Source organism: Bombus flavifrons, chromosome 7 (assembly GCF_040668555.2).
Source record: "Bombus flavifrons isolate JBK064 chromosome 7, iyBomFlav1_principal, whole genome shotgun sequence".
In the NCBI taxonomy this organism is placed as follows: Eukaryota; Metazoa; Arthropoda; class Insecta; order Hymenoptera; family Apidae; genus Bombus; species Bombus flavifrons.
The window spans coordinates 12,054,594-12,070,276 of record NC_138448.1 but is presented as its reverse complement, the minus strand read 5'-3'; the positions used below and the strand labels follow the sequence as shown (position 1 = coordinate 12,070,276).

General features: G+C 39.4%; 1 protein-coding gene across 9 annotated transcripts in view; it reads left to right on the top strand.

Moving 5' to 3' along the window:
* Window positions 1-15,683, top strand: part of LOC138181438 (glutamate receptor ionotropic, kainate 2) — a 114,014-nt gene that overhangs the window by 38,305 nt on the left and 60,026 nt on the right. For all 9 annotated transcript variants that reach the window (XM_069116213.1, XM_069116220.1, XM_069116216.1 and 6 more), the window contains exon 4: window positions 12,053-12,304. In XM_069116213.1, the coding sequence (XP_068972314.1) occupies window positions 12,053-12,304 (252 nt within the window). The remainder of the gene's footprint in view (window positions 1-12,052; window positions 12,305-15,683) is intronic.

Below are 15,683 nucleotides of genomic sequence, written 5' to 3'. Positions count from 1 at the left end.
CATCACCAATCTGTTTTCGATAACGATAAACACATATTCTCTTTAACTTAATGCGAAATCCGAACATCATTGGGAACGGTATCGAGGTTAAAACCTTCTCACGTGAGAAATCTGTCGAAACGAAACGGTGTCATATTCGAAGTTACTGCTCGAAGATTCCCCCGACAGTTGGTTTTCCATTCACCCGGTTCGAGCTCTTCCGCTTACGAGGTCTTTTATCGTTTCATCCGCCTCTTTTAAACGACATCACTTCGAGCTCGGTATCGCTAAAGACAGGCCTGGAGATACGGTTTTCCACAAAACCGCTTGTAAGGCTCTCGAGAACAAGCGAACAACGCCGCGCCGACCTGCTACGGCCACGGTTGTATGCATGCAAATGCGCACACCTGCCGCCGAGATGAAGCTTGTAGAACCGTTTGTTTCGCGTAAAACGTTATCTGCTTCTGGCCGTGGGCGTTTTTATGTTTTTACGGTTATGTGCATACGTGCTGGTAAACGGTGACCGGTTATCGGTAGCAGAACCGATACACTTCGCACTGAGGACGAGTGGAATTCGCTGGTCTATTCGATTGTCGTACCTCGGTGGCGGTGTTATTAGAAAATTACGGAAAATCGAGTCTCGCGCAACGAATTTCAAGTAGCTCGAGGAATACGCGTGAAATTGATGATTATTGTAAGAAACGAGTACCGTTAGAAGGAGATTCAACAAATCAATCGATTTAAGAAAGAGAAATCTGCTGGCTATGTACTTGTACCACTATAGCTGTTCTCCAACACTGGAGGAATTTTTATTCAAACGAACTTTCCGCAAGTACTAGTCTTCTTTCGATATATCTGATACATACAATACAACTTCTTATCTGGCCTCTAATATTTCAATATTTAAGATTTTGCGTTACGAGGAAAATATAGTTCCAAAGAAGAAATTTAAAGAACCTAACAGAAGGGTTCTAATAAAAAAGGGCACAAGGTTGCTAGGTTGACTTACCGACAAGTCTCGAATAAGATAAAGTAATAAGAAACATTTTGACAATGGGGTTAGATAGGATTATTTCACATTTTACAAGAGACGAGTATCTTTTCTCGAAATAAGTTCTCAGATTGTAAACGCACAATTAGATTTTGATACAAAGAGGAAGTTACGTATACAGACAAATGGTAATGAACGTAGTACAATGAACGGTTGGATAGAGCAGAAGAAAGCGGGACTCGGTACAACGTCACGTCTTGTCACGTGTTCGAGAGCATCTCTTGAAGTCTCTGTTCTCGATGCCTTGCACGAATAAAGACACTCCATGGTTGCTTCTCAATCTTCAATCTTCCGCACGGAGCCTTCTCGGCCGTGAACATGTATATTCGCATCCTCTTCTAAGAGAAACTCGACCGTGAACCATTTTACGTAACTTATGCGCATCTATAGTGTCTTATAAATATGCCGTTGGAACCGTGGAGAACTGAGTTTCTGGCGCGCATGTAATTTCCTCTTTGAGAAGCTCTGGTATATTGCAAAGGAATATTTTTTAACTTTCACTTTCTCTTTCTTTACGTCTTACGTCTTACGCTCGATACTAAACAGATGTGCTACAAGCCCAGGCACATTTTCCAAGAGTCGTATACAGTCGCCCCGGAAAATACGTTAATTATCTTTCATTTAAACTTTTACCGGGAGCGTTACCTTACTTTCAGGGGCGATTATATCTTGTCGGTAACTCATCCGCGCACATGTCGACAGCGTCTGTAGGGAAGATTCCGTACGGTTGCCAATGTTCCTGGGTCACGTTTATATGCCCATTTCCAAAAAAGAAAACGCGCTAAGAACGAAATGAAATGGAAGTGCGAAACCATCGCTTTCAAATTTTCGCTGTTGTCGTCAGTCAGCTCTCGCCGTGAACGCATACGGAGGCTAAGTCAACCTCGAAACAACCGCGAATTTAGTGTAAATAAATCAGTCAAACACAAGCACTTAGTAGTTTTCCTCTTGTGTGAAATGGTCCTTCGAGAAGGTTTTTATCACTCGGTAAATATGTCACAAAGCTCGATACGAGTCAACAACGAGCACAGCCGTATGTAGAATCCTATAAACATTGGTAACCTCTGTTAAACCATCGCTTAAATGAAGAACATATTTTTTTCTTTCTTTAACGTTGAAACAGTCGAGTAATTAACTTTTCTTCTGTTTCGTTTCTTCGTGAAAAATATACCTTCGACTGTTCTCTCGTTGGTTCGAGGCAAAGGCATTCCACGACCGGAAGCTAGCAGTCGCGCCACCGCGAAATCTGCAAATAATGGAGCCTACGGCTACTCTCAAAGGTTTGAGGCTGGGATTAAACCGAGCGGATTTGGCGATCGTATTTCAAAGCCGGGTCAACGACGTTCGTGCAGCCGCTGCTCTTTTCGCGATTTAAGCTTCGCTCTGAACAGCATCTGCGACCCTGTCGCGGCGGAATCGTGCTATCGCCGATGCTATTCCGCTTCGTAATTCTCTATATATACTGGTTAATCGAAAATCAACACCTGAATCCTAGTTTGGTCAACGATTTCTAGATTTCAAAAGTTTTAACTTCAGATTAATATAAGTTCGTACGATGTTAAACGAAGGGTGCGAAAGATACAGTTTCGAGAACAGATCAGTGAATTTTATGCTTTAACAACGTCATTTTGTTTAACAACGATTTTTAGTTTCAATCTTTTCTGTAACTTGTAATTCGTGGTATGTTTACAAAAAAAAAAGGGGGCGATTTTAGAAGAAAAAAGCTTTTCGTTTTCTCACGTTACCGCAATGTTGCTCTTTTATCGTAACGCAAACCAGAGGGAACGAACGGACGACTATAGTATCGTTTTTCTTTGGATTTTGTTTCCTTTCCTTTTATCAGCAAACTTAACTTAGACATCACAAAAGATGCTATTTTCGTTTCTTTTTCCCTTGCGAAGACTTTTACCGAAAATCGATGTTGATTTCTCAATTCCTTTCTTTTTATTTAATTACAATTCTCTTTCGAATCTTTTCAAGAAATTTGTAACTAACGATATACCAAAACTAGGTTGATAATGTGATTTTATGTCGACGAGAATCAATATTAAGAATCAGTCTCGAATAAAGTCAAGTCCACTGATATCAAATTCCGATCGAACTAGTTCGATTTGGATTTGTGACTTCGACAATCTTGGCATCTAGCATTCTTGTTATCAAAATTTACTTCCGCTATGGCACTCGACGACGTGCATGGAGAAATCGCTTTATCGACAATTTTCGAATTCATCTTGTGTGCACTCTTGCTCCGAATGGATACGTCTCTTTCGTCAGTTGATTTCACTGGGTATACAAGGAGAAGGTAAGCAGAGGGCGAAGAAAGGATGAACAGAGCGAACTTGCAGATCAGGTACAAAAGGAAGGGAATATTTGCTCTTTGCGCCAATTCACCCGTATGTCTTCAGGCTGTGGGAAATACATTTTTCTTCTAGCGTAATGAAAATCACTGATTTTTAAGTTTTCGTAACATTTTTCTAGATTTGTAATACTTTAGAGAATTTTCACATTTTTGCAGATTTAAGTGATATTTTCATATAGATCTCATTGTGATTTCTCTGGTACAAAAATAAGGATAAGAGCCAGGATGAAGACACCTGAAAGGGAACCAGGATTGAAAACAATCAGTAACGCCATAAAGTTGAAAGACAGACGTCACAGAGTCATTGATATAAGAGACATTGACATTGGAAAAGTAGAGTAGAAAGTCCTCAGATGGTGTGATATTGATTTCACGGCAGGCGAAGAGATTTAACGCACAATTACTCTGATTGAACGAGGTTGCTCTAGTGGTCGGGGGTTGGTCTGGAGAATTGGCGACATCAAAGGACAAACTGGCACTCGCCACCTCGTTAAGGGAGTTGAAAGGAGAGCCAACAAGGGCTGGACACATCCACGGAAAGGATACACGGGTTCCATGCGCGTCTGCAACGGCCGCGAGTCATTGTTATCTGCTTCCAGTATTTCTCGCCGGTTCGTCCGCTTCGAAGTGAGCGTTTTCCTCTCTATCGGCCAACTACGTTTCATCTTGGTGAAACTGTGCATTACGAGCAAATTGTTACTTCCAATAAGTCTCATTCTTGATTGAATTTAACGGTGTTTTAGGGACTTTTATCGCGGTATTTCTGAATGACCGGTTTGAGTCATTGAGCGGTGTAATTAGGTATATTGAAACAATTTAAAAATATAAGAGAATAACGCAACAAGGTATAACACGATACGACACAACGCACATATTTCTCTCCTTCTCTATTTGTAGCAGAAAGAGAAAGTAATCATTTTGCTATGATATCGCATAATAAAACTCAGAAATTACTGGCAAAGTTTGTTAATTTTAAAGTTACATGGCACTCGCTATGCAGATGATTTCACTTGCAAATTAAAAATGTTTCTATTATAAGACTATAGCGAGCATTGTGCATAATTGTTATCGTTTGGATAATAACCTACTGCAAGATTCACCCAAAGACAGTTTGTTATAATTCGTATCGGTTTTCAACTGAGGCTATTCTTACTTCCAAACAAAGAATGGGAAGTGATTCTCATCCATGCAACGACTAGACCGGAACAGACTGAATAGTCGATTGTAACCGATTAACGCTCGAGGAAATTCAGTGAAAAAGAGTGTACATCGACGTTTTAATGAATCTTCCTTTGTGAAACTGGCATGTAATTTTAACCATGGAGTAACAAGCGACTGACACTGAATGTGATAGACACTCATTTCGTGCTAATTACAATCGCTTCGTATATTTTCGAAGTTATTTTCACGCAATTTCTCGTATTCAACCCATATATACCGTATTTTGAATAAAAATTCTAAAGTATTATTTTCAAAAATTCCTAACGAACTCTATTCTAAGAATCTTCGAATTCATAATTATGTAAAGGTTAGTTAAAGTGTTCCCTAAAAAACGGACAATGTTTGCTATTGCTGCATTTTTGTTTGACAAACATTTTTTCAAGAAAATATTTCTGTGAAGTACTCCGCCACAATTTCCTATATTCTTCCGGGTTTTAGACAGATTTCTTCACAACGAACCGACGAGGCACCATTTTAAAAGTCCAAAATTAACTGCGTATTCGAGTCCGTAATATTTGTAAAAATCGAACTAGCTCAGCGTCGAAATGCATAGCGCGTCTGGTATCAACCAATTGTAAATCGATCCTCGTCAATGGCCACGAGTCACCTGTTACGCTACGAATAATATCGAGCGTGGATTTATCGCTTAGCCTTCATTCCTGTTCAATCAAACTGGCCGCGAACTTTTGACGCAGTGCGAATTTTCTTCGTAGTAGAAAATCAACGACGCTGTTCGTCGGAAAGAAAGAAGAGAGGAAAAAAGAAGCGGGTGCAACGTCCGAGAAACGTTGGAAACTTGAAAGTTTCGATATTCTTGTGGTTCTCTTGGTAAAATACGACTGTCGATTTTGCAAGTTGTACCGACGTTACTGGGAAAAAGAAGGGAATATAACCGATAGCCAGTGACCAAGCATAGTGTCTGAGTTTTTCCAGACTATATGATGCTTCTTTCGTTTTTGTACCTCAGCCAAACATAAATTCGCTAAACCTCGAATATATTCACTTATTTTGAAAGGAATTTACGATCGTTGATCTGATTTCAAATGTTTTGTATTCATATATACAACAAGGACGAGAAGATGTAAAGCGCAGTAGAATAAACTGGAATTGATCAGACAAGTAAAATTCAACCTCGAAGAAGGAAAGACTATCTCAGCTCCTATTTTCCACCTAAAACCTCGTAAATTCTTCGGGTTTAGCGTAACCTTTGAGACGTTGAATTTCCCACAGTATCCTGCTTTCTGATGGTTTTATTCGGTTCAAAGAGAAAGTTAGAAGGTCAACGAATGGAAAATGAAGCTCCGACGAAACACGGGTCAACATTTGTCGATACCAACGGTGTACGCATGACGCGATTTGTTAAGGAGATTAAGGTCTTTTCCTTTTGTCGTTGATCGGGTGGTCGTACAAAAGTTTTCAGATTTTTAACTTCTTTTTCTATTCCCTTTCAATACTTTACCTTGAAAGCGATATTACCTTTTCTTTTTACACAATTTTATTTCTTCGACTGCTTTCCCAATATTGATAACAGAGATATCTATACATATGACGTTATTTCTTTCGGACTTTTTTTGGCTCTAAATCCATAAAGCTTTCATTTTTTAATTTTATTAAATTTATCATTAACCTAGAAGCTTTTAAAAAATCATTCCACTTTATTCATTTTTGGCTTCTGCAAAAATTTCTCGCTCTATATGCTTCAAACCGCAGCATATTGAATTGGTTCAACAACATATTGGAATTTAAAATTGTACTTTCATAGGAGACAGAATATACTTACCGTATCTTTCACCTGTGGTCTTTACATTCACAAAAATTTTCTGTGCTAAGTACTCGGACGTTTTCGTGAACCGCTCTCTGTCAGAGAATAAATAATTTGCAATACTCTGGCAGATGAAAAATGAAAAATTGAATATTTTTCCTATCAAGTCGTCTTGACAAAAAACATGACTATCCAATCCTTGGTGACTGGGGAGATCGATGCTCATGCCATTTAATTGCCACCCCCTTAACTATCCCTGCGTCGTTTCTACCCTCCAAGGTGACCTGAACCTGTCGTCGATGATGTAATTACCAGGGGCAGCGGTTAAAGGCAAATTAACCGGAAGTTTATCCTCTGACCCTAAGCCCTGCGGGTTAATTAGCTGGTCCGAATTAAGAGACGACTGAGTGGATCCGTACCTTGAGAAAAATATATCAAATGTAAGAGACTTCGGGGAACGATTGCACCAAGTATTATTCGGCGCTTTTAATAGAATTTCGCGATGAATGGAGAAGGAAAGTATTCAATTCACGTTCGCTTATTCATGTGCAATTCACTTTAATGTGATTTGGAAAAATAGCGGAGCAACTGCACGATAATAATTGTGATAATATAATTGATGAATAATAGAAATTTAATATTATTTCCAAAAACAAAAATCTCGATAATTCTAATGATTCTATTATAAATTTAGGAGAAATACTGAATATAATATCCGAATACAAGATCCATCGAGTCTGCTAGGTAGTTTGTAAGTACAAATTAGCGTAATAAGCAATTATGCACAGCATCTACGTTCTTATTGACTATTCGATATTAACGGAGTCGCCTGAAGCAACCACGACTCGCCAAACAGATATTTTAAACTTCGAGCGGGTCTATAAACTTGTTCATAAATGTGAAGCTCCCTAAGTACTCGCACTTGAACCTCTACAGTGGCAGCCTTTTGGTCGACCAGTCGTGCTCGTAAGAAAAACCACATTTCTCGCCTTCAAAAACAGTCTCCAACACATTCTTTCTTCCGCTATTCTTCGGTGTTACATTTCGAAAACTTCTTCCTCGCATATTTTATATAAAAGAGGGAAAAACTTAACGTGTGACAAAATCGATGCTATCAAGAATATCAACCACGACAATGAAGTTTCAGGCAAAAAAATCGAGATTTAATTAAAAACTTTAATTAAACCCGCTCCCTGGTCCAAGTCTCTAAAGAGTCTACCCCTCGTATCCTAAAATACTTGGATCGTTCATACGACAGATCACTATTTTGAAAATACGGGCGACTACTGGCCCATGAATTTTTAAAATTAATGCAGTCGACGTTCGCGTTCAACGTAGGATATTAATTTTCCATCCAACGTTGCATTTTCTACGGCCGATGCAACGTGTTTCGCGTAACACGCGCGATTCTCTCTTTCTTCCAAAATAAATGAAGTAAACTTCGTTGTTTTAGAAATGAAAACATAAAACGTATGAGCCAAAGGCTACGAATTGCTATCAGATTCCAGCGTATACGAAAATGGCAATATAAATGTTGCGTCAAAGCTTTTTTCGCGTATCATGGGAGTACCTAAGGGTGGCGCTACGTAAAGCTTCCGCTTTGTAGCGGGAACAATGGCGATCTCGCTACTTTTAAACAGCGTTAAAGCCTATTTTTAAAAGTCTCCACGCCGCATGAAGCCGGTCCGTTTTCATCTCAACTCGCGTAATTTCTACTCCGTATCTCACGCGAATTCCTTTCCGCTCTTCCTTAATACGTTGTATAAGTTAGCTCTACACAAAGTACACCGAAACAGGCATACTTACCTAGGAAACCGGTAAATGTTCTCTTTATTGGGGAATAAAGTTCGCCATTTCGGCAACTATCGTCTTGTAGCGTTCCTCGTTACGAGAACCATCATTTTGTATCGCTGCTCGTTAAGAGAACCATTATCCTTAATAACATTATCACGTGGTGGATTTTATTCTGCATGGAGCAAAATGCATAGTGTTTTTAAATTAAAAGTATGATTAGAAGTAGTCATAAGATGTACGAGAGAATTGAAAATTTGGTGTCTCTTCATCTTCGTGTCGCGTTTATATCTCGTTTATTCTATTGTATTCGTTGTTATCTTTAAATTTTCAGCAACCACAAGATCTGATAAGATTTCCGCAATAACTACGCGATTACCTTACAACAACCTCGTTCTTTATATATCTCTTTCTTTTATGAACTTCGTTGTTCTTTTCATACTTCAACAACAGTTATCTTGCCCATTGCTGTACTAAACAAGGAATGGTAGGTTTTTAGTATTTCACTATTACTCACTTTTTATTCTTGGTCGAATCTCTGCTCGTCACTACCTTTATTCGTCGCCAGCCATTTCTCTGTCAGTCGTTTTCACTTATTCACTGCCCGCGGCACAATCGCCACTTCAAAGGATACGCTAATGGAACGGATATTAAAAAATAAACGGAATATGTCTACCTCGGAAATGAAAACAGCCACAGGCCTCGCGATTTGAGTTTCCCTCTCCGTTAATGTCTAACGACGATTACGTGATTAAACCACAAATTAGCTGCAACAAGCCAACCAGTTCATTAATTCTTCAAGCCAACTGTTCATTCTTCTTATCGTAAGTTCCTCTTTGTTTGACAAATTTTTCCTTTGGCTTTCACAGTTTTCCAGAGGGGTGTAGGAAGGGAATTCCATTTTAGTAAAACGGTCATCACGCGTATATCACTGGTCGGAAATTTAGAATTAGCAGATATTTTATAGAAACCAAAAATTTAAGAAAAATGAAAAGAAAATCTATCGAAGCGAGGAATCTGGTTACAAAATTTATTCGAAAAGTTATAACCATATCGCATTACTACTATACCATATTTCAAAGACCATAATGGCTTCGACGATCATATGAATAATCATTGACGCGTAGGTTTCGGGATACTGGACATTAATGTTTATATGCAAGAATTGTACGGTCTAGTTAAAATATTGGCCAACGTTTTAACACACCAATAAATCCATTGCTATATTTATTCTGTAACTTTTTCAAAAGCATCTGCATTAAATCTGTTACAGTTACATAACGTATTTGGATGCTCGCATTCATATAATATACAGCAAGCTTCGAGTAGAAAGAAATTGCTCGATACCGACATAATTCGAATATAATGACCGCGATTGCATCTCGAACGTGAGCGCATTAACTCGACCACGGAGAATTCATTACCCGTTGGTTTCCGTTCTCACTGACTTTTTCTCCGGGTCGTAAGTAATCGAAGTAACATCCAGACATAAAGCTTCATAAATTCCGACGCCGTTGTGATTCGTACGACGTAACTACTTTCACGGAAAGCCACACAACGTAACATTGCCGACGAGATATTCCGCGTGGGTAATATGTCGTCAGACCGGAAAACGATAATAGACATCGGATCGTTTTACCGATGAGGCGGCGCACTAAAAGTCACGACCGGATGCCACAGCAAGTAGATAAGTTCTTTATAGCCAGACGTTCTAAACGGTGCAAGAATTACTTTAGCTTCGTAGAAAAATCAGTGAGCAACTCGTTGAAAGGATTATTTCTTCCGTTTTCTTTAGACTTACATCTTCTTCGACCGTTTTGATGCATCAGGCTTCTTTATTTCTTTTTTATTACTATTACTTTTCACCTCGTTCCAATCGTTTTAAGTTTTTACGAACTTCCATACTCTCCTAGTTGATATAATTTTCCAATCCTTTATATCTGGTAAAACACGGTTACAATACCTAATTTATACTACTCATAATGGCCTCATGTCGCGCCCTCCTCGTGTTCTACTACTGGAAGAATTCACTGAATACGCGTTGTTTCATCTGTTTAGATCTGTTACGCGAAACGTTCCAAAATTTCGTTAGCACTGTTTTGAGATTCGATTATCATCGTTACATTGGTAAAGTTTGAAACAAATCTGAAAGTGTACATAGAATCAGTAAGCCAGTGTAAATTGCACGTTATAACGATCGGTTCTAAAGTCGTAAAGTCGCGAGCAAGATTGAATTCCGAAACCGGTTCCAATACCTTTATACAACACGTGTTCCACAATTCGAACCGCAATATAGGCCATGTGATAGCTGCCTGTTCTCAGCGAGATACACGAGTCCAAATTCTTGCCCTGTGTATTCTATTAACTCGCAGGCATAAGGTAAAGTAACTCGCACACCGATTGTCTGAGGTTTGAAAGGCACTGTAGTTGGCTAACTTAGGATCTGAATAGCACCCGGACAGTCTGTAACAACTCGTTGCAATTGAGGCAAGATAACACCTGGAGTATGCCATTCGGCTACCCTACGCGTACTTCTCCGCTTTGTGCATCGTGCTGCAAGAGCCAGACACAGAATGATTTTACAGGCACTACGATCTCCAGTACCAGGTTTAGCCGAGCGTTAATTTGATAATAAGCAGACGTTTTAATTAATACGTATTTAGCAACGTTACGCCTACTGGGATCTAAAGTATCTGACGTGCGTCCTTGTTTTCAATTGCACTTACATATATTGAATCATCTGTTAATTTAATTATTCATTTGAAAACCGATCAATCATTTACCAAAAAATGTTCTACGATAACACAATTCTAAGCTGCTTCTTCCTTAAAATCTTGAATTTTATACACAACATATAGCGATTCCAAACTTTTTGTAATTTTTGTATAACTTTCGCTTCAACTAATTACGTAACATTAGTTCTACGTGTAAAGAATATTTGATTCAACTTGGGATATGAGCGAGAGGGAGAGTAACGTCATTATCGGTAATAATCGACATTCCTGGTGTCCGTGGAACAATTTCCAATAGCCATAAACGAATACCACGGTCATGTGTTCGGCTTAGCGAGTCGTTAACGCCGCATTAACATCGTTCTCCGGTCATCTACACGTTCCCGATCTTAATGGGTCGCTGGCGCTCCTCATCTCGCCGATTTCTCTCTGTAATGATTCATCGAACGAACAAGCGCGTCGAAATTACCAACAGATCGCCAAGTAGATATGCGAATTTCTCTAACGATCATCAAATGAGGCAATCAACTAACAACCTCGTCTATATTTTGTTTTGTAATAATCTCATGTATAGTTTAACTGTTCGCTTTTTTACAGCGGTAAATCATCGTAAAACTACCGTAGAAATGAGAGAAAACTTGAGCTTCTTAAAATCCTACAAATTGATTGTTCTACTTTATTCCCATTTCCTTTCCCCCTGTCTGGATTCTTTTCTCTAGTTTCAAAGACCACTTCCGCTTTCATTTCCTTCCATTCCGAACTTTACTTAATATCCAACCATCTATCTTGAGTTTTCACTTCTCTTCTCTGCTTCCACTACACTGTTGTTGTTAATATGTATATATAATATGTGTATATGTACATGTGTTGTTACACACATTACGTACATTTGTTGTTAGATATTTATACGTGTTACTATAATATTGCAAAAATACAGTGTATCCTTTATCATCCTTAATCTCTGCGCATCCGCACATGAAATATTTCCCAATTTTACGTTTTTCCGAACGTCCAATATTATATATAATATAAAAAAAGTTATCAAAATATCTAATGAAAAAATTTCGAATAAAAAACCACGCGTGGTATCTGGTTTCTAGCGACGTTTAAATGATATTTAACGACAAATGAATAGTCGAGGTCTACGTTTGTTGCAGCGTGTCAACAGGTCAAGTACGGGGTGCAGGCAGTATTCGGCCCATCGGATCCCATCCTGGGCCAACACATCCATAGCATCTGCGACGCACTGGACATTCCACATCTGGAAGCCAGGCTGGACCTGGACACGGAGGCGAAAGAGTTCAGCATCAACCTCTATCCCGCACAAAGTTTGCTCAACGCCGCTTATCAGGACATCATGGAGTTTCTCAACTGGACCAAGGTCGCCATTATCTACGAGGACGACTATGGTGTGTAATTCCTTCATTTATTTTTTTTTCTTCCTTCTTTTTTTTTTTTTTTTTTTTACTCCTTCATTCCTTTACAAATTGTGAAAATTATGAATCTCGTTGAATGTCGTCCGATTCTTGTGTCTGACGAAAAGTGTCTTGTACTACTATCGGCTATCGGTTAGGGTTTCTCCCAATGTAATCGCGACATCGATGTCGATACGGAAACTAGAAACAAACAAAGTTGTCTTGATAAGGGTTAGTTTCGAACTACGCTGAAAGTTTAATTAGTTTTCTTTCGTGAATTCAAGAACGAAAATGAATTTCCAGAGATAACACTGACAAAACAAACATCTTGAGTCGTCTTGAGTACTTGATAATTATATCATTCTAGTACGTTCTGGAATACCGACGAATTCGTAACTCTTTTCGAGACAGAATATTGACAAAGATATAATATCAAGTCCTACAGATCGTTTTCAAGCGATCTATAATGAGCGTTAAACGGGATGCATATTTATCATCTGGCAATTCAATACGATTCCGATATCGACCAACACACGGATTTTAAAACACAAACGGTCCAACCTGGAAATCTCTACGATTCTTCCAATTCCTCCTTCGTTACAATTCGACTGAGGTATAATAAAGAAAGACGAGAGAGCTGGAACGGTCTGTCTGAATATTAATTCGGTTCCATCTCTGACGAATGGAAGTCGTTGTATCCGAAACTGAATAAAAGTTTCGATTTAAACGAGGTCTGAGTGAATCGAGCTGATTGAGACGAGGAACGTTAATTGCGCCGATAGTCTCGGTGGGTTTACTCCGTTAGATTATCAATTTGCTTAACAGCCGACGGAGGGAAGCCTCTCCCAATTACCAGACCTATTAGGAACACTTAAGATCTACGGTAATGAAATAACATCGATTAATAACACTCGCCCGCGGAGTACAAAAACCGAGATAATGAAATTCATTCATAATGAGAAAACGTCCCGCGTTCGCCGAAGGAAGCGTCCACCTGGTTGAAGCCGAATCGCGTCTAATTAATTTGCGAAATGGCGGTTTTGAACTGCACGAGGATTCCTTGCAGCGCTTTCAACCGGTTACGCCTCAGTTTCCCCGTTTCATCGCCATTCTTTGGGTCTCCTGATCTTCGACGATGAATAATGTAAGGGGCTGAATAGAATTATGTAAGGTGCACGTGCGCGCTATCAGACATCGTGCTCGGCTTCATTTCGACCCGTTTCTCCGCGCGGAATTCTAATTAACATTTTCCAAGTTTCGCGGTTCGCCTTTGAGGCGTCAAAGAAACGACGATCCGCGCTGTTGCGGGCTAAATTGAGCGGACGCGAGATTCGTTTGTTCTATGATCACGTGGTAACATGAAATGTTTGGTCCACTGCTGCAGTTGCTGTAATTGATAGATATATAGCATTTTGCTGTATAATTTAGCCAGGACCAGGTCTGTTCTGTTATCAAACTTTTATAAAGATTTGATATAAATTGATCGAATATTGCAATCGTTCGTAGTGTGCCGACTAAGTAAAAATTAGCTATTTAGCTCGAAGGGCCATCTACTAATGTGGAAAATAATTACTGGAACGATTGCTACAGACAAAAAGATACCAAATAAAGTAACGAAGGCGACATCTAATTAGAGAACACAAGCAACTACTAGCTAGGACAAGTGACGACTACGAGTGAAGACACTCTGATGAGCGACGATTAAGAGGAACAACTAGCAACTAAGGACGGCGATTGGCATCTAATTACTCCTTTCTAAGAGGTAACCAATTTTGCAGTCGCCACCTCCAATGGATCTGTAACGAGACATACAAAGTAGCTCAGCATTGCAAGGTACCAAGGACTATTAGATCCGGTACAGAGCATCTGAATGCCAGAAGATCCTTTGGGATATGACGTTATGATAGTTTCCTAGCAAAGAAAGAAACAATGACCGACATTTAACAGGATGAATTTTTACCAAGTGCCGCGTGTGAGCTGTAAGCCGGTTTGCTAAGGAAATTTGTCGAATAACAAACTTTAACAGAAAGGTGAAGAACTAAATTGAGGAAAGAATGAAGAAAGGAGGGACTAAATTTCTTTTATTTTATTTATGTGCTATATATTTGTTAATATGTTTAATCGTTAACTTTTTATATTTATAAATAGTCTTTCTCATTCTTGACGATTTTGAACGACTGTAGTTAGTAACATTAATAACATCCCTCAATTAGATGGATAATATTATTATTATCTGATTCTATATAGATTTCTCAGTAACTGATAAGCCAGGTCCAACCTGAATTACGATAGAAGCGCGTAAATTCATCCGCTGTAAGCATCGACTGCATGCCCGAGCGTTGGAATATTCCCGTGACAGATTGTTACAACACGTGCGTCACCACCGCATTTCGTGCGCAGTGAAACGTGACTCTTCCCCGGGCGAGATCGAGGACTTCGCTGTCACCGAAGGGGAAATGGCACATTCGTCGTCAGACAGGCCTCTCGTTGCCCATTTCGAATTATAAATGCATCAGATTATATGCCGTATAAAACGATGATCTAAATTTCTACATAAACAAACCACAACTCCCTTCCACTTCCACGAATTTAATCCAAACTTCAGTTTATATTTGAAACGATTCAATCGAGAGACTTTTAAGGAAGCCAAAGTCAGGACACGAAGTGCTGCTAATACGCGCAAAGTTTCTTTAAACACTTTCCTTTCGAGGGCTCCATGGGATTTGCGCGAACTTAACCAGGTGCCGATGAAAACACGCCTCGAGCTTAACCATCTCGGCTAGCGAGCTTATCTATTTGCAGAGGTGCACGAAAGTTGTACGTACAAGCCGATTAGAACACCCCTGTAACCTACAACTCACACTCATCGCCTACCACCACACTCGTCACCAACTCGAGACACAAACCATTCCCTATCCGTTACCAAACTGATTCCCAACAGAGATTTACCGAAGCCCCGGAATTTCCGTGTTTCCTTCACTTTCAAATATAGTCGACGATGTTGCCGCCAGAAAGTAACGAATCCTGGTCCCCCATCGGAATAGAACACGTCCGGATCGTGGCTCAAAGCTACCGACCTGCCGATTCTCTGTTCGTCTTAACTTCCCAATTTTCCGGAGTGAAAGCGGAACTACCGCCAGACAATTCTCTGACGAACTTTAATCCGTTTCTACCAAGGCGATTCCAACTTAACCACTGATAAACTATGCGTGATTTAGTGCTCGAATTTTGCCGAAAGTTACATTCAGTTCAAACTAGATAAAGTACTCGGGTTTTCTTTATCTTGGATAATTTAAATTTTATTCTTTAATATAACAGGACTATCAAACGTTGACATTTTTCAATTTCTTTCTTCGTTTTTTGTCGATCGATA